The following is a 19,528-nucleotide window of genomic DNA, read 5'->3' as shown; positions in this document are numbered from 1 at the left end:
GAAGGAAGAGTGAATGACCATCTGGAATATACAATGATGCACCAATTGAATATTTCATCTGCATAAAAGTATGCCTGCAATAAATGCTACCATAATTTAAAAGTATATTTAAAATGCAATGTGAAGGTGCATACTATAACTGTTCTCTTTTTTTAACTGTTTAGTGGCACAAAAACGCAACTGAAATAATGGATTTGTGTGTTTCAAATGACCTTGTTAATAACATCAATTCAATATCAGGAAAGATGGCTGTTTAAATAAGTGTTTCAAATCACAGAGAAAGCAAGAAATGTTTTGTCATTTTGTTTAATTAATGTGACAGATGTAAACACAACTTCCTAAAGCTTATGAATTTCATTCTTTTTCATCCCCGTGTGTGATGGTGTAGCAGAGAGTTTTGTAATCCAGATTTCCTGCCGAGTCAATAGGGGAGCATTGAAACATCTGATCTATCTGTACAACAATAGAAAAAGGAAGAATTCAGCCAAGGAATTTGAGCAGGACAAGGCCATAGACCACTGCCAAATAATTCTTCAGCTTTTAAAGTTAGAAACTGTAGAAGCGTGTCTACTAAAAATTCCTGCTAGACTCAAAAAAGCATACATTTTGTTTACAGAAGTAACAAAATTAGAAGTTGCTATCTCAGGGTTCTCCATCAAAGTTTTCACACAACTGAATTGCCATTTATTAGGACAAAAAATAACTTCAACAAAAGGAACTTACTCCATTTGTTACCTTTCGCCTGAAAATAACAGTAATGATTAACTAATTTTTCTAAAGAATAAGAATTTTGTGTGGCCACTAAGTACATATTACATTAGCTAATTAGAAGTACAAAAGAGTTTAGAAGTCATCTGCACTTTCTTTAGATTAAACTTGGCAACCTTTTTATTTTCAGTTAGAGCCAGCCCTTTAGTAACCACATTTGTGTGTTACAGACAGAAGCAAATGAATTTTAATCTGTGGCATCCAGAGTTTAGCACCCCTCAGTTGAACAGCTGTTGCCATTCGATTTCAGCAGGATGACAGATTCTTCAGTGATCTGGATTATGTAAGGCAGCTTCATGGATCCTTACATTACCTTCAATGGTTTATTTATTCAAGTGTGTTATAATTGTGAAATTCTGGTTTAAATGAGTTTGGAACAATAGCTATTTGTTTCAAGAAATTTGTTTTGAACTTTTTGGTATAAGATGGCAATTGTTTGGCGTAACCCCATAATAAATATCCCTGTTAAAGAATTTAATTTTTAATTGGGATGATCCTGGCTGCATTTTTAAAAGTTCCTCTCCACTTTAAAAAACAGCATTCTTAAAAATACAGACCTCTTCTGTTGTAAACTTATCGCCTTGGGACATCATTAAACGTTTCATACTGTTGAAGAAACAAAGAAGAGATTTGTTTTAAAATGTTAGAAAGGGTTGCATGGAAAAAAATACATATTTGTCTATTCCTACGTGGGAGAATGTTTTCTGTATTACAAAAGCCCAGTTGTACCTGTCTGCCAATGAGCTAAGTGCCACTGAAGTCTTGTACATTACTTGCAAAATATGTTTTATATGTCTGCGTGGGTGTCTTAATTTACTTGACGATTGAATGGCAGCATGGAAGATGTCATCTTTCTAGATTAGAGATCTAGAAACATTACATGACAATTTTTTACTTTCTATCAGAACATGTCACGTGTTTGCCTCAGTTGAACATGGTTATAAACAGGGACTCTAGGATGACTCTCACCCCCTTCCTCATTCTGAAGACATTTCCAGGCACAGAGTATAATTGTCACTCCTCTTATTTGATAAGAACCAAAGAATTTCTTCCTAGGTTGCCCAGTTTGGGCCTCTATGTGCGCTATTTGTCTTTTAATTGAAGATTCTGATTTTACTTGGAAATAAACTGTCTTACTTCTCCCACGGTACAAACACGTGGACCATATAAAAGACTTCCAAGTTGACAGCTGTAGCCATTCAATTTAGAACCTATCTAGATCAGATTGAGGTCAATTGGCAATCATTTTATCCGATTATTTCATTCAATAGTTTACATCCCAAAATGCTGTATTACCTTGTTTTATTTGATATGGCCATTAGACTAATCAATCAACAATCAACTACTTATGTATAGATGTTATTTTTTCCTACTCTATTATTATACTTTTATTGCTGTACATCCTTTACTTCATTCATATTCCTTGTTATATATCTTAACTTTAAGATATATATACTTGTCATCTATCCATCCTTCAATCCATCCATCCATCTATCTATCTATCTATCTATCTATCTATCTATCTATCTATCTGCTGTTATGAAGTGATTTGATTTGATTTTCTCATTTAGCTCCTTTCTGGTAGGAAACCTTTGCAGAAAGAGCTCAAATCAGAAGCAACAATCTGAGAGATGTTTTAAAGGGACAGGTGCTTCTTCAGGTCAACTGTTTTAAGACTTTCAAAAGTTTATACCAAAGCTTTGAACTGAGAAAGAAGTTGCAAGCAATTTTCATTACTTTGGCATTACTTTTTGCACTTTAAATGATATTAGATTGTAGCCTAGATGCAATTGGGCAGAAACTTGTTGATGTATCATCCAAGTTATTTTCAAACCAAACTGACAGTATGGATTGCTTCACAATAAGAGCTGTTTATTTAAATTTATGCCACCTGACTCCCAATGACCTTTTTGCCATCTAATACTTACTAATCCTTGTTAATGTTGCCTTTAGCGTCTGGGTCAAACATTTTAAATGCATTCAGTATAGTCTCTTCAGTATCTGTACCTGCAGAAAATAATGAGATATAGTTGGATTTGTTGGAACTCTTGTTCCTTCTGAGCCTTAAAATGCTGGACTAGAGGATTTAGCATCAGTTTTAATGGTTTCCAATAATTTGTTACAGTTCTAAGGCTGAAATGCCTCACAGGACTAGGGAAAAGAGCTCAACATTGTCTACGGTCCCTTGATGGGTTGACAAGTCGTTAATCTATAAAAAGGGATTGTTTAAAGGGAAAACAATTGCTTTGGTTTGGAAAACTAAAATTAGGACATCAGGATTTAGGAGCTCCAAGTAAAGTCCATTTCCAAATAAATCAGTTCATGCCTCTCTTAGTTTTCCAATGTGATACTCATTTTCCAAATCAAATTTGGTTCTAAATATAATTTTGAACACATTTTGAGCAAAAATGCCACTACAAAATTCAAAAGTATATGGATCTATGTGGATCAGCTAACATCAAAAGTGGTGAAGATTGAATTTGGAAATCCCCAAAGTTTTCAACATTTCCTACTTGTTTTTAATTTTAATTTTTTAGCCACTATTATTAAAGGACAACCTCGCCAAATAAGGACATTTGTAGGATTGCTATTAAGCTCTCATTGTCCTAATTCACAACAAACAGGAAAATTCAGCCTAAGTTTTTTTTGGGGTGGAAATGGCTTTATAAGTTAGTGCTAAACTTACCACTTAACTTTTCCCCAAATAAGTTCAAAAACATGGTGAAATTAATAGGTCCTGTAGCTTCTTTAAGCATAGATTCTAATTCATCATCTTTGACATTTGTTTTACCTAAAATCAAACAAAGACATTAATTGCATCTGTCTTTAGCTATATCAGATTTACATGAATCTTGTTGATGGTAAATTCTACCAATTTTTATAAATGCCAGCAAAAAGTAATTTTACCAGTTTCAAAAAATTCCAATTTCCAATTACCCACTCCCCTTCAACTTGTAATCATTTTAAAAGAACATAAAGAGCTCAAGCAATTAATAACAAAAGTAGATTTTAAACTGAATTTATCTGCAATCTCCTTGAATCAATAGAATAATATACTTGGAATTAGATTGAGAAATTATTGTAATTTACATTTAAATTATATTAAGAGCAGAAAATATATTTACCATCTGTTGCTCTACAACAGGGGTGTCAAACTCAAAGCTTGGGATCCAGTCCATGAGGTGCTTAGATCTGGCTCATGGGGCCACCCTGGAAATAGCAAAGGACTGGCCCACAGTGCCTCTGCCAACGAAAATAAAGCTCAGGAGGGCCGCTTGTGACCCTCCTGAGCTCCATTTTCACTGGCAGAGGGTTGCAGGATGCCACAGGCAAAAATAGATTCATGCCCACCCTGGCCATGTCCCCTTCTTCCCCAGAGGTAAAACACAACCCTGATGCGGCCCTCAATGAAATCGAGTTTGATACCCCTACTCTACAGAGTCTGATTTTAAGGTTACTCTAATTTATTGCAATTTGTTTCTGTTCCTTGTATTCTACTTAAGTGTAATTATTACTGTATCAGATTACAAAACAAAGAGAAAAAAACTGATTTTAAATTGAGAGGAAATAATTTCATAACACTTGCCCAATGATGCATAGGTATCTTTTAGGTCTTCTTTATCTATGAAGCCATCTCTGTTCTGATCAATTAGGGTGAAAGCCTATTTTTTAAAAAATATTTTTATTATGTATCTGTTAGTTACTAATATCATCTCAATCCTAATCATACTTACTTCAGTCTAGGTCCGATGTATTTCAGTGGATAGAATATTGGCATGAGAGTTTTTTCTACATTCCAACATTTGGAAAAGCAAAAATGTGATAGTTAAGCTTAAATTTAGAGCTGTAGATTTCAATTTTTTTTCTTATCAAAAACATGCAAACATACTTCCAGAATTAGAGTTACAAATTATTCTACAGGAAGATGGAATTGTTATTGAATAGGCTCCTCCATTTCTTAGCTATGCTCTTAAATTTAGCTATTTGAACAAACAGAAATGGAACATATGCATTTCTAAATAATCAGCATAAATTGAGTTAACAGTAGTTCCAAGCACCACAGATATTGTAGTTATATACAGTTATATGCAGTTTGCTACCGGTTCGCTGGCCGCGCATGGACGCCACCCTCCAAACGTGTGCTGCGTGTGCTGCGTGCGCATGCACAGTACACGCCAAAAGGAGGCTTGGGAAGGTAAGTAGAACAGCGAGGTGGGGATCAGCTGTGGCGCATGATTTAGCTTTGCTAGAAAGCAGGATTACCCTTTTTAAACTACCGGTTCGCCTGAATCGGTAGCTTTTTTAACTACTAGTTTGACGGAACCAGTAGCTTTTTTTTTTTTTTACTATCTGTTTCCCGAACCAGTAGATTTTATTACTATCAGTTCACCCGAACTGGAGCAAACCAGTAGCATTTCACCCTGGTTATATGACATATTGTATGGTAGCTATGGAAAAAACATTGAACATCACAATTTATTTTTCTTTCTTTCTTTTATTTGTTTATTTAGTTTGTCAAACATGTACGAGATAACAGGTATAAGTATAAACATGAGTATGAACACAGGAAATGGATATGAATAAATGGGGACAGTAGAACAGGGACGGTAGGCACATTGGTATGCTTATGCATGCTCCTTACAGACCTCTTAGAAATGGAGTGAGGTCAACAGCAGACAGTCTAAGGTTAAAGTTATGGGGGTTTGGGGATGCAACAACAGAGTCAGTTGCATCCCCAAACCCCCATAAATACAGTCTAGACATTGATATTAATTAATGGCTATTAATTAATATTTATTAATAGTCATTCACAGGACAAATTTGGGGGAAACTAATGACTGCTTCAATAATATAGAATACGGTTTCTCAATCTTAGCAACTTTAAGATGTGTGGATTTCAACTCCCAGAATTCCCTAGTCAGGAAGCTGTGAGGTGAAACTCACATATCTTAAAGTTGCCAAGTCTGAGAAAACCAGGCTTAGAGGAATCAGCTTTTATGGATATGAGGGCCACATTGGGCTGGGCTTGGCAGGTTGAGGGCTTCATTTCCAATGTAGGAGGGAGCAGGGACTGCAAGGTGTAAGGTAAAGGTTTCCCCAGTCCAGTAGTGTCAGACTTTACTTATGATTAAAAGACTTTCCTGTTAAGTCCCAACAGCCTATAGATTGATGGCATGTGATATACTAACAAGAATGATGTTCTTAAATAAAATACAAAATTCCTGAATTGGAGGGGGGGGGGAGTTCCCTTACATGGTAGGCAGAGTCAGTCTGCAAATGAGTCTCATTTTTATATCATATTTTTCTATCTTGTTTCTGTTAACTGTTTTCTGATTTAGGCTGCAATCTAATATACTGTAGGCTTTCTAGTAGTAAATAGCAATAGTAATAGCACTTAGATTTATATACTGCTTTATGGTGCTCTCTAAGCAGTTTACAGAGTCAGCATATTGGCCCCAACAATTTGGATCCTCATTTTACCCACCTCGGAAGGATGGAAGGCTGAGTCAACCTTGAGCCTGGTGAGATTTGAACTGCCAAATTGCAGGCAGAAGTAGCTTGCAGTACTGCACTCTAACCACTGTGCCACCACAGCTCAAATCCTACTGAACAAAGTAGGACACATCTATGCAAAGGATTTTATTATTTAAAAAGCAAGTTAATGGGTAAATACAACATAAATGCAACATATTACCACATCCTACTCTTCAAAGTTTAGTTTGATTCATTTCTAAGATGTACTTCACTGCCTGACATCTCTAGGTTACTAACGGATAGAAAATGGGAGAGAGGGAGATCAAGAGAGTGCAAGAGGGAGAGAGAGAAGCCCTCTGACTTAAAGGAAACTGTATGCCGATAAATATTCTTAGTGAAGATCTCCTATTTTTAATGCACAGTAACAAGCCAGTTGTGTGGGATGACAATAGGTTAAAGCTTGTCCAGTTTTTATAGTGGAATACCCCTCATGTGGAGTTTAAAACATCCTAAAGAGAAATGTTCTTACTTCCTTAAACTCTTGGATCTGTGTCTGTTCAAAGTTGGAGAAAACATTAGAGGAAGCCCTTTGAGCACGTTTGGCACCACCTTCCTTCTTTTTGGTTTTTCGGCTGGCCTGAAATGAAGAGAATTATGAATTCAGTCAGATCTTGCTTTGTTCTGATCACACAGTTAGAAGAAGATAGGACAGCTGATAATCATTCTCAGGTTATTTTCCTAAATAACAAAATGCAGCCTTGATGCTATAATGTTTTATACATACCATCCTGTACAAAAGCAAGAGGCAGGGCCGTGTTAACAGCATTATGGGCCCTGGCCAAAGCAGTGTACTGGGGCCCCTACGACAACTACTCACAGGAATAAAAATGTAAACGGTCAATCAAATTAAACATATATTTATTTTATTGGCACTTCCAACAAAATTGGTGTTGAAACATTAAAAACATTCTGTGCAGCAACAACTAATCAACATGATAAACATTTGAAAAATACACGAGGCTTGAAAAACACAATAATAATTAGTAAGCCATACAGTTGCTGTATTTATATGATACAAGGTGCATTGAAGGGTTAACATACACATATTAGTATGGGGCCCCTATGCTTCATGTGGTCCACGGGCAAATACCCATCAGGCCCATGCATTAAGACAGCACTGGCAAGGAGGATATACAGATTGTAGCTTGGAGTTATACTTGAAAAAAACTGGTTTAGTTTTTAAATAAATATATATATCTATCCTCTAAATATTTACCCTTTAAGAGATTACTCAATCAAGTTTGTGTTATGAAAAACATAGAGACATCATTTTTTAAAATACAGGTTAAACTCACCATCTTTCCTGGAGAGATCCTTTATTTCTCTGGGAAGTTGACTGTATCAAACACTTCTTATATGTAGAGGAGGATCTTGTCTTTCCAGATGGCATTCCCGAAGAAGATCTCAACACTGAAAAAATCTTCAGCTCACAAGATGACTCCATACTTGGTCAGAACTTCAAGATACCTTCTATTCCCTGGTGAACAAACAACAGTTAGTTGAAGTTGTCCAGTAAGACATTCCTTCAATTGCTATGAGCTGCAATATCCATGGCGGTGGATTCAACTGTCACTCAAGCTATTTTTGTGTACCTTTTGAACTCATATATTATAACATAGTAAGAACAGTTTCTCACTGAGCAGGGATTAAACAAGAATTAACTTTTTAAGGAAGACTTCTAAATTCCACCCCTGAATATTCTGGGAAATACATTTGAAAGATGCTACATTATATCAATTTCTTGATATAATTCGTCATGATTTCTTAAAATTAAACAAGATTTGATTTTGTAGTTTTCTCCATATCTTTTAACATTATTATTATAATAAACCAGAAATACAAAGAATTCTGGAGAATTCATCATGACTGTGAATTGGGAAGAGTAGATCTTGACTTGGATGGTTTTGACTTAGTTAAACAGATTTAACATATTCAATCCCAGTCATTTCTATTTATAGAAAGCTAGATATCCCTTTGAGTATCTGGGTTCACACAACATGGTAAATCATAAATCATAATTATACAATCACAGTTGGCAGCATACATAAACAAACTGCATTTGGGTTTAGCGTGCTTTGGATACCAAATTTACATTTTTAAATTTAAACAATCCACTTCATTTATTTAAATGGTTTATGCAGTTAATGAACCACTTTATGATTTATTGCAAAATGAAACATGACTTCTCTAAATCAAATATTTAAAATGACGGGCCTTGTTAGAAATATTTATGAGCTCAAAATATTCTTGTGGAATGGTTTCTTGCAGTTCAGATAATGTGCCCACAGCTGCTCGTGCTAATAATATTCACTGATTATATTGTATTGTGATATTCTCCCTGGGACTTTGGCAGGCTCTATGTGTATCTTTACTCTCTGCTGTTGCTCTCTTCTTTAGGATCCAATTTAAGGAACTTTTAAAGATGTTGTGTCTTAAGAGTAGTTGAAAACATTTTCAACTTGTAACTTTCAAAACATATATTGTTCTTTTTAAGTAAATCAATAATAACAAGCTTTTCAAACTGTTTGATGAATTAATCATAGCATATAATTTCTGTTTCATCAAACAATTTATAATGTAAAAGCCCATTTATTTTGATATAAAAATGATTAAATTCATAAATACTGTAGAATTCCCGAGCAAGTCAGTAAAACTTATTCTTATTGGCTTACGCTAGACTACTGTGTAGTTGGTCTGCACGCAGGGGAGAAAGCATTTGGTATTGGAAAAGGCATTGGCAGAATAATCCTTAGATTCTAAGACTTGTACAAAATATCACCATATAAAAATGTTGATGTTATTTATAAAGGTAAAAGTTTCCTTTTATTTGATTTTAAATATACTCTGAAAAGTTAAAAATAAAAATAGCCGCAGACTTTCCATGGGATTTCTCGGAGGCATATTCTTGATGTCGTAGCTCTATAAAAAAAATTGCATTCACGCGTGATCTTCCATTTTCTATCTCTACCTCTTTCTGTCTATCTCGTTTTGTAACGTCGACGTCTGTGCGTCACGGCGCGCCTGCGTTCTCAACGGCTTCGTGCGTCACATCCGTTTTCCTTCGGCCGGGAGGAGAAGATGATTGCCCCAGTGGAGGTTTCACCGCTCATCAAGGTGAGCTGAGGCGCCGCGCGTGCCGCTTCGGGTTTCCGTTGGGGCGCCGGCATGCACGCGCTCCGTCTCGCAGTGGGCGAGGCCTGGACACGAGGGAGGGAAACCGGCGCCCCCTTTTAGTCGGAAGGTGACCGTGGAGGTCACGGAGAAGGGCTGGCTGGGGAACGGTGCGCCCGTCTCCTGCCCTTTCGGCCCTGCAGATCCGGAGTCTTCCACGTAGCTCGTCTGTCCCGGGTTTTCGTGTGAATTTCCCTCTCGCCCTCGCTCAAATCGCATCTTGTTCTCTTTTATTTAAAGCACTGTAATCTTAAGTGCTATTGCTATTTATATGTATGTGTGTATGTGTATGTATGTGCATGCATGTGTATGGCTGTGTGTGCATGGGTATGTGTATACATATATGTATATATACACACACATACATATACATATACGCCCGTACATATACATATGCAATATGCACATATATATGTGTGTATCTATACATACACATGCATACACAGATATATTTTATCTGTATGCATCTGTATGTATAGATATGCACACACACACACACACACACACACACATATATGCATGTATGTGTATATTGCATATGTATATGTACAGGTGTGTATGTATATGTATGCATATATGTGTGTATGTATATGCGTGCACACATTACATATATGTGTGTATACACATGTATACACATATACATATATGTATGTGTGTATATGTGTGCATATATACACACATACATACATACACAGCCATACATATACATACATACATATAAATAGCAATAGCACGTAGACTACAGTGCTTTATAGCCTACATATATATATTAATCACAGACCATTTAGCATACATAAAGCATTTATAACTGGTATCTTACTCAGACTCTTCAGAGCACTTAACAGGAAATTCTTAACAAAATCTAGACATGCCCAAAGAATTAAAAAGATTTTCACCTACAAGCTAGCTGTATCAGAAAGGTTCTGATGAAATGTAATCATGACAACTAAATACAGCCATCGGGGAGAGTTTGTCTTGAATGCTGTTTAAAAGCTATTTTGGCTTTGCCAAAGGATATATCTGTTAGTCCTGTGAGGTAATCTAGACAAAAAGAACTACCAGTACTAGCTATGTCTTTGTAAGGTTACATGGACAGAATCCTGCAAATCTGGAAGTATTTCTCCCCTGCTTTATTTTTACTCTCCAGAAAACTAAGGAGGTGCTTTCTGCAATGCTTTCCTGGTCCTTTCTGCTTCTGTTGGCTGAGATTTGTTTACATCAGGGGTGTCAAACTCTTGGCCCGCGGGCCGGATGTGTCATGTGCTGGCTGCACCCCCACCCTGTTTAGGGAAGGGGAAAAAAGTCCTGATACATTATGTGACGACGTTGTGATGACACAAGTTTGACACCCCTGGTTTACGTGATGGTTGTGTAATCTGCAACTTCCTTTTGTCTCCCAAGGACATTCCAACACACCATTACAAAATAAAAATATCTGGGAAACCTTTTGAAAACACGATCAAAATGTTCAAACAAGTCATCATTTTTGTATTCTCATTCTGGTTACTGCTTTTATGCTGCTAAAAGCAAGTATAATATACAAAATTGTATAGATAGTCCTTGACTTAAGATCATAGTTGGGATCAGAATTTCAGTTGCTAAGCAAGGCATTGTCACAAATTAAGTCAGACCTGAACATTTTACAACCCCCAGCCCACATCCGGCTGTTTGGTTGTCCCTATACAACCCCGTGAGATCAATCAAAAGTTAGAATTCAAATGTAAATAAGTGTACACTACGCATTCAATACAATTGTATTACTTTTATTTTGAAGGTGATTGCTTTTTTTTCCTATTTACGTACGGCATGCATGCATGCCTATGCTTGTTTGCAACCCAGTTGGTTTGGCCTTCCATAACAGTCCCAGTTCCTTCTGTGGGTACTTGGGAAAATTAATTGCCCACCCCTGATTTAAGTGAATCACTGCCATTGTTAAACAAATCTGGCTTCCCCCATTGTCTTTGCTTGTCGGAAGCCAGCTGTGATCCAGCCAGCAAATGGCAATCATGTAACTGACTCCAGGACTCTGCAGCCATGATAAATACATGCTGGTTGCGAAGCATCTGAATTTTAATCACGTGACCATGGGGAATACATTTTTCCTAGTGCTCTTGTAACTTTGAATGATCGCTAAACAAGTAGTATAATGTGTACACCACTTCATAATAATAGTGGGTATGCAGAATGGTACAACTGTGGAATATATATAACACATTGGAACATCTGAATTCAGTCTTTTTATGAATTAAGCATAATATTCTTTATGGTTCACATTTCTGTAATTTTAAAGTTATGCAGATACTCAGCACTGGTGTTGGGAATCATTTATGGAGCAAGAAGATATGGTAAGTGGTTAATAAAAATAACCTTTTGGATTATGTTTAGTTTAGAAAAATACATCAATTAAACAATACTGTAATATTTTTGTAGTAGATGCATTTACATCCAGCTGTTCCATCTGGTTTAACAGTTATTCACAAGCATCTTCATGTGATGTATTGTGACTTTTTTCTCCTTCGCTAAATCGGGCATTGGCATAGCCTGTGCATGACACATCCGGCCTGCAGGCCGTGAGTTTGACACCCATGTTCTAAAAAGTCTTAGATTACTTCATGTGAAAAAAATGCACAAGATTGGTTGTTGTTTATTGATACCAATTTATTAATATCACATTGCTCCTGATTGGAGTCTACATTTATACTTCCAAAATTAAGATTTGATGCATATATTTATTGGTGCATGAACATTATGAGCATATTCAATTTTATGAAGCATTTTATAAAAATCACTATCGGACGGCATATAAATTTAATAAATCAATTTAAAACATTTTTTAAAATCTTGTTAAAAATCCATTCTGAATTCAGGGCTTATTAATAAGTTAAAAAAATAGTGTACTCTCTATATTACCTTTTTTCTATATTTTGTGAAATTGCATCTTAATAATTTAGTTAAATGTTAGCAATGCTAAAAGTGGAGTACAAATCTGATCCACTGTGAAGCTAAAATTTATTCCAGAGGCCTATGTTAAATATTTTGTATCTTGAAACTCCACATGCTTTTAATGAATTGAAAGCAAAGTACTGTGAAGAAATAAATTATAATGCATTTATGTTTCCTCTGAATACATATTGTTTTACTTTGCAATAGCCTATTTAAAGCCTATTGCTGTACAGGATAGGATAATAGAAGCAGAGGAAAAAGCAAAACGGGAGGAATTGAAAAGAATTGCAAAAGCATTGGAAGAAGGTATTTTCTGTACATTTGTTTCATTTTGACAATAGTCACCAAATGAATGATTGTAAGTGGACTACCTCTATGTCAACAGGTTGATGTTTTGGATTTCAGTGAAATCTCCTCTCTCCCACATAACATACATAGATACATCCAGTGGCGGGATTCAGCCAGTTCGCACCACTTCGGGAGAACCGGTTGTTAACTTTCTGAGCAGTTTGGTGAACTGGTTGTTGGAAGAAATCATGAAAGCAGGGAACCGGTTGTTAAATTATTTGAATCCCACAACTGAATGCATCCATCTAGCCAAACAGAGAGAGAGATCCTGTTTGGTCTAATTGTTAAGGCACCAGGCTAGCGAGTGGGAGACTGAATTCCAATTCTGCCTTAGCCATGAAAACCAGCTCAACCCACCTCACAGAGGAGTTGTTGTGAGGAAAATTGGAGGAGGAAGGTATATTGGATATCTTCACTACCTTGAGCTATTTGTAAATTTGTTATTGTTGTTTGTAAAGGCAGGATATAAATAAATTATATGCATTTTTAATATGGTAAGATAGAAAGTGAAAAAAGGAAGGAAGGGAATAAAGATATAATTCTGCCTTCTGCCTTTCTTTCTATTGAGTAATGATTATAATCTTTTATCCATCATCTTTGTCTCTTTTTAATCTTAAAGTTTCTGGTCTTTCAAAAACATCTTTTGCCTATTGTTTTCTGACTAAACTAGCCAACTTACCATTTCTGCAAATCCAGTTAACTTTCTAATCCAATCTTCCACTGGAAATGTTTCATTGCTTTTCCAAATTTGTACATACAATACTCTTGCTGCACATGAAAACAGTACTTCAGGCATATCCTCCTGGGGAGCTGGGGGAAGTGATGAAACATACATCATGATGCAAATATCATAGTTTATATACTTGCATCAAATGTTTCCATGTATGTCATTTTTCTTTTATTGTGGTTGGCTGTGGAGGCCTGTCATCTCAGGTATCAGTGGAAAGAACCAGTCCTACAGCATCAGAGGTTTCTCCAGGACAGTTGTTGATTTCAATGAATGTGCTTCAAGGATGGCTACATCTGATTGTAGATTATTCTAAATATTTATTTTAATTGGAAAATTATTGTTAGTTGCAAAGTCGTGTCCAACCTATCGCGACCTTCCTGTCTCTACTTTCCCTCGGAGTCCATTTAAGCTCACACCTACTGCTTCAGTGACTCCATCCAGCCACCTCATTCTCTGCCGTCCCCTTCTTCTTTTGCCCTCAATCTTTCCCAGCATTAGGCTCTTCTCCAGTGAATCCTTCTCATTAGGTGGCCAAAGTATTTGAGTTTTATCTTCAGGATCTGGCCTTCTAAAGAGCAGTCAGGGTTGATCTCCTCTAGGACTGACTGGTTTGTTCACCATGCAGTCCAAGGGACTCACAGGAGTCTTCTCCAGCAGGGGAAAATTATAATATAAAGCTAATATGTCATAACTCTTCCATATTTGGAAGAGAATATTATTGTGTCTTTGATCATCTGGCAGCTAAAGTATTATCAGTTAAGGAGAATTGCCAAAGCATCTGACAAGAATATATTTCATAAAGCTTTCTTCAAAAATCTGTTTAAATTCTGTGTGCATTTAGGATGTAGCTTGCTGCTGTTTTTGCTAATTGCCTTTTTTTTCTTTTTCAGCTCAAGAATCAATACTGAAATAAAACTCCTTGGTCCACATCTTTATATCCAATCTTTGAAATATTGAATAATTCTAAATGTCTAAAATACATTTATTTACATCAATAGACAGACATTCACAAACAATGTTGGCTTTCTTAATGTGCATAGCGCTAATTAAAAAAGAAATGACAAAATGAAATACAGTGTGTTGATCTAAGTTTATTCTCGAAGTCTTTGTGTTGATGCTGTTTGTGTATTGACTAGAACACACACACACACACACACACTACTGATGATGTTACTTTGGGTAAAATATCTGTAAGAAATTTGGGTAAAATGTCTGTAAGAAAACAACCAACCTGAGCACCAAAGACCTCTCATTTCAACCCGGAGCTATAAATATTCATCTTTATTGGTATCATATATTAGAGAGAGAGAGAGAGAGAGAGCTGCTTCTATGACTTATTTGATTTAAAATTTATTAGACACTAGAGAACTTCTAAAAAACCAATAGCACAATGTGCAAAAAGGAGGAGCAAGGTTATATAATAAAAATAGATATATTGTTGGAAAAACCTTTGAGCTGTTGACTGAGAAATCAACTGCTTTTGCCTCGATTTTATGATGGTGTGGCAGGTTATGTCACTGGCTCTCTGGATTTATATAGTGAGGTTCTCTTGATTTTCTTTACTTTTTAGTTTTTATCAGACATGGATTGTAAAGACATCATGTCAGAATAAGTAATGTTCTTCATATTTGCATACTTAAGAAAGGTTTGGAAAAATCAAATGAAGCCTACTGAAATCAATGTATTCCATTAGAAATGAAGTGCAGCAGCTCAGATCTTAGGTGAGGGAAGAAGTGCTCGTTTCTTAAGAGGTTTAGAAAGGGGTAATTCACTTCCACTGATAACATTTTTTATAAATGTACATATGTTAGATTATTTACAATATGCACTCCTTGGTCTCTGACAGAAAGCCTCTTCAAGAGACTAGAAGCATTTGAAATGTGGATTTACAGACGGTTGTTATGTATTAACTGGGTTGACAAAATCAGAAATGAGGTGATAAGTCGCCTGGGAAAGCAAAGGGAAATCATCAAAACTAAGGCCCCCTGAAAATAAGCCTTCCCCAAAAATATTTAACCGCATGCATAGCCAGTCCCCGCCATTTCCTCTGATTAGGGTTAATCAGGTAAGATGGCAAGAGAAGCCCCATCTTGCTCTGCATGCCCCAAAATAATAAGACCTCGAAAATAAGACCAAGTGCTTATTTCAGGGTTCAAAAAAATATAAGACAGTGTCTTATTTTCAGGGGAATACGATACGATGCTGTCCATTCAATCATGTCTGATTCTTCGTGATTCTATGGACCAGCCCTCTACACATTTTCTGATCTTGTATGACTTTTCATTTACTTTATGCTCTGGCTGGGGGTGACTTTGATAGTATCTGCCCTGTTTCCCCCAAAATAAGTTCTCCCCTGATAATAAGCCCAATCAGGCTTTTGAGTGCATGACAATGAGGCCAAGCGCTTATTTCAGGGTTCAAGAAAAATATAAGACGGTCTTATTTTCGGGGAAACACAGTACTCGTCCTGTTTTTTGACAGCATCATTTCCTCTTACCTCTGACTGTTCCAAGGATAACTTCCTTTTCCAGTGAGTTTGATCAGATGACATGACTGAAATAAGTACTGTAAGATAGAATTTTGTGATTTTGCACGGTAGTGATATGTCTGGTGCTGTATGCTCCAGTACTTGGTTGTCACCTTTGCTGACCGAGAAGTGTTCAGGAATCTTCTTCAAGCCCACAGTTTGAGGAAATCAATTTTCTTCCTGTCTAGTTTTTTCATGGTCCAGCCATAGGTACCTTTGGAATCATGATAATGCGGAATAATTTGCATTTTGCTACCAGGCTGATGTCCTTGCTCTCCCATATCCATTTCCATACTCCTTTGTGATGAAAAAGCAATTTGCTTATATACAGTTTAAGTTCTATTTCATTCAATAGTACTAACTTATAATTCTGGATGGCTCAGTCCCCAACTCCTCATACGTTTTGACAGAATTTATTTTATTTTATTTCACTGGAGTTGGGCAGCCAATAAATATAAATATTTTTTTTTCAAGTCACAAATGCTTATATGCTCTGCTTCCCCATTATATCCCTGACATGAAAATAAACTGCCTTTGCCAATAATCACCAGCTCTTTATTTATTTGGTCTATAAGCAAAAATTGCTTACAACAAATACAGTTGTGCTCATAAGTTTACATACCTTGGCAGAATTTATGATTTCTTGGCCATTTTTCAGAGAATATGAATGATAACACAAAAACTTTTCTTTCACTCATGGTTAGTGTTTGGCTGAAGCTATTTATTATCAATCAACTGTGTTTATTCTTTTTCAATCATAATGACAACAGAAACTACCCAAATGACCCTGATCACAAGTTTACATATCCCAGTGCTTAATATGGTGTATTGCCCTCTTTAACATCAATGACAGCTTGAAGTCTTTTGTGGTATGTGTGGATGAGGCTCTTTATCTTCTCAGATGTTAAAGCTGCCCATTCTTCCTGGCAAAAAGCCTCCAGGTCCTGTAAATTCTTGGGCTGTCTTGCATGAACTGCACGTTTGAGATCTCCCCAGAGTGGCTCGATATAGAGGTCAAGAGACTGAGATGGCCACTCCAGAACCTTCACTTTATTCTGCTGTAGCCAATGACAGGTTGACTTGGCCTTGTGTTTAGGATCATTGTCATGTTGGAATGTCCAAGTACGTCCCATGCATATCTTCCAGGCTGATGAATGTAAATTGTCCTCCAGTATCTTTTGATAATATACTGCATTCATTGTGCCATCAATTCTGACCAAATTTCCTGTGCCTTTGTAGCTCACACATCCCCAAAACATCAGCGATCCACCTTCGTGTTTCACAGTAGGAATGGTGTACTTTTCATCATAGGCCTTGTTGACTCCTCTCCAAATGTAGCATTTATGGTTGTGACCGAAAAGCTCAATTTTCGTCTCATCACTCCAAATGACTTTGTGCCAGAAGGTTTGAGTCTTGCCTCTGTGCTGTTTGGCGTATTGTAAGCGGGATACTTTGTGGCATTTGCGTAGTAATGGCTTTCTTCTGGCGACTTGACCATGCAGCCCATCTTTCGTCCAGTGCCTCCTTATTGTGCATCTTGAAACAGCCACACCTCATGTTTTCAGAGAGTCCCGTATTTCACCTGAAGTTATTTGTGGGTTTTTCTTTGCATCCCAAACAATTTTCCTGGCAGTTGTGGTTGAAAGTTTAGTTGGTCTACCTGACCGTGGTTTGGGTTCAATAGAACCCCTCATTTTCCACTTCTTGATTAGAGTTTGAACACTGCTGATTGGCATTCTCAATTCCTTGGATATCTTTTTATATCCCTTTCCTGTTTTATACAGTTCAACTACCTTTTCCCGCAGATCCTTTGACAATTCTTTTGCTTTCCGCATGACTCAGAATACAGAAACGTCAGTGCAGCACTGGATGAAGGATGCAAGGGTCTGTCAGGCAGCCAGAAACTAATTACATGCAAACAGATCACAGGTGAGGATGGTTACCTTTAACAGCCATTCACACCCCTGTGTGTCAACCTGTGTGCAGGTTATCAGGCCACAATCACCAGGGTATGTAAACTTGTGATCAGGGTCATTTGGGTAGTTTCTGTTGTCATTATGATTGAAAAAGAGTAAACACAATTGATTGATAATAAATGGCTTCAGCCAAACACTAACCATGAGTGGAAGAAAGGTTTTCGTGTTATCATTCATATTCTCTGAAATATGGCCAGGAAATAATAAATTCTGCCAGGGTATGTAAACTTATGAGCACAACTATAATTTCTTTGCATCTGAAAGAAAGCCTCACATTTGTATGTGCGTGTGTGTTTTTTTTAAACCTGGGATTTACTTCTGTCAATAGAAGAAGGAAGTATTCTGTAAGAATAAGTAAAAGCAGTGGTGGGATTCTACCGGTTCGGACCGGTTCGGCAAAGCGCGCGCTCAGTGAACCGGTTGATTAACTGGTAGGATCCCACCCCTGAGTAAAAACTAATGTCCAAGGCCAAATTTGAAGCTTTATACCAGGGCTGTCAAAGTCCTGGCCCGGGGCCAGATCCGTCATGCGGTGGCCACGCCCACACCCAGTTTAGTGAAGGGGGGAAAAAGTCCTGATACAACACGTGACGTCGCCATGATGCTGTGAGTTTGACACCCCTGCTTTAGACCCTCCACTGTACATTTGAAACAAGGACTGCAACTTAATGTCTTGCAGAAGCAGGATTTGTGGTCGTGGTGGGTCTGTTCCCCAGTGATTTGTATGGGAATATACTTCGTTTTTCTCCCTTTGATGGCTGATTACATCCTATCTACAGATTAGTCTCTCCTTCGTACATGCTTCTCTGAAATTATTCATTGTAGAGGTTATTGATGAGAACACCTTAGGTCCCCCAAAGCTTTGTTATGAGTCTGCTTAATTTCAAACTACTTCAGCCATGATTGGCCCTTGATTTTATAAAACGGTCCTGAGAAGTAGATTATTCTAGATTTCTAATAATATAGCCACAAAATACCACAGGAGGCAAAGAGTTAGTTCAGTGATGCAGAATGTTCATGTAGCTCAAACATATATACATGTCATGTTCCAGGACAACTTTAGAACATATGGCAGCATCTTCAGCTATTTAGCTATATATCTAAGTTTTTTAAGGAGACGTATAAATGCAGAATTTGCATGAAGCACATTTGAAAATACATAAAGTACACGCTTCTCTAGATCCACATTGCTATGGCTCTTGTTCATCTGTACACCTGGCAAATCTAGTTCTGATGCTGTATATGTGAAACAGCCCTTAGGTACTGTTGACCTATTGTAATCTTCTGTTAAATGTTGACCTAAATAATGCAACAAGTTGAAGATGAGGTAACAGGTCCTCCATTGGCCATTTTTTCTTTTGGTGCTGCAAAAAGAAAAAAAGCAATGGTTAGCTGAGGTTTTCAATGGGTGTCCATTTAAGAATTGGCTATGAAGAACCATCTACTTAATGTTTGCATGCCAGGCACTGTTTTAATTGCAGGATCGTCATCAGGTGAAAAAGAAGCTACCTGAACTGAGTGGGGAAAGTC

General features: G+C 37.0%; 3 protein-coding genes across 3 annotated transcripts in view; 1 reads left to right on the top strand and 2 right to left on the bottom strand.

Annotated features, from left to right (window-relative positions):
• Positions 1–354: 354 nt before the first annotated feature.
• MYL5 (myosin light chain 5) lies at positions 355–7,674 on the bottom strand. Its single transcript, XM_070935449.1, has 7 exons — positions 7,599–7,674; positions 6,773–6,880; positions 4,355–4,430; positions 3,455–3,559; positions 2,697–2,775; positions 1,326–1,374; positions 355–453 (listed from the first exon to the last, which is right to left on the bottom strand). The coding sequence occupies exons 1-7, from the start codon at positions 7,599–7,601 to the stop codon at positions 355–357; spliced, it is 519 nt and encodes a 172-aa protein (XP_070791550.1). The 5' UTR covers positions 7,602–7,674.
• A 1,642-nt stretch (positions 7,675–9,316) lies between these two features.
• Positions 9,317–14,566, top strand: ATP5ME (ATP synthase membrane subunit e). The gene is made up of 4 exons (XM_070935448.1): positions 9,317–9,417; positions 11,765–11,819; positions 12,625–12,723; positions 14,386–14,566. The coding sequence occupies exons 1-4, from the start codon at positions 9,382–9,384 to the stop codon at positions 14,406–14,408; spliced, it is 213 nt and encodes a 70-aa protein (XP_070791549.1). The 5' UTR covers positions 9,317–9,381; the 3' UTR covers positions 14,409–14,566.
• A 4,731-nt stretch (positions 14,567–19,297) lies between these two features.
• PDE6B (phosphodiesterase 6B) overlaps positions 19,298–19,528 on the bottom strand; it is a 44,630-nt gene continuing 44,399 nt past the window's right edge. Inside the window, exon 22 of the mRNA XM_070935447.1 lies at positions 19,298–19,362. Within this exon, the coding sequence (XP_070791548.1) occupies positions 19,298–19,362 (65 nt within the window). The remainder of the gene's footprint in view (positions 19,363–19,528) is intronic.

Source organism: Pituophis catenifer, unplaced genomic scaffold (assembly GCF_029215685.1).
Source record: "Pituophis catenifer annectens isolate HBS135680 unplaced genomic scaffold, rPitCat1.0.hap2 SCAF_2, whole genome shotgun sequence".
Classification (NCBI taxonomy): Eukaryota; Metazoa; Chordata; class Lepidosauria; order Squamata; family Colubridae; genus Pituophis; species Pituophis catenifer.
The sequence above is the reverse complement of the archived record's forward strand: the minus strand, read 5'-3'. Positions and strand labels throughout refer to the sequence as shown.

What these genes read in the sequence shown, in the direction of transcription:
- MYL5 (XM_070935449.1), bottom strand. An exon ending in ATTTGGGGAAAAGTTAAGTG is followed by an intron (nt 2,776 to 3,454) that starts GTAAGTTTAGCA and finishes TATTTTCTGCAG; the next exon opens with GTACAGATACTGAAGAGACT. An exon ending in GGCAACATTAACAAGGATTA is followed by an intron (nt 1,375 to 2,696) that starts GTAAGTATTAGA and finishes TTTCTTCAACAG; the next exon opens with TATGAAACGTTTAATGATGT.
- ATP5ME (XM_070935448.1), top strand. Translation starts at nt 9,382, where the DNA reads ATGATTGCCCCAGTGGAGGTTTCACCGCTCATCAAG. An exon ending in TTATGGAGCAAGAAGATATG is followed by an intron (nt 11,820 to 12,624) that starts GTAAGTGGTTAA and finishes ACTTTGCAATAG; the next exon opens with CCTATTTAAAGCCTATTGCT. An exon ending in TGCAAAAGCATTGGAAGAAG is followed by an intron (nt 12,724 to 14,385) that starts GTATTTTCTGTA and finishes TTTCTTTTTCAG; the next exon opens with CTCAAGAATCAATACTGAAA.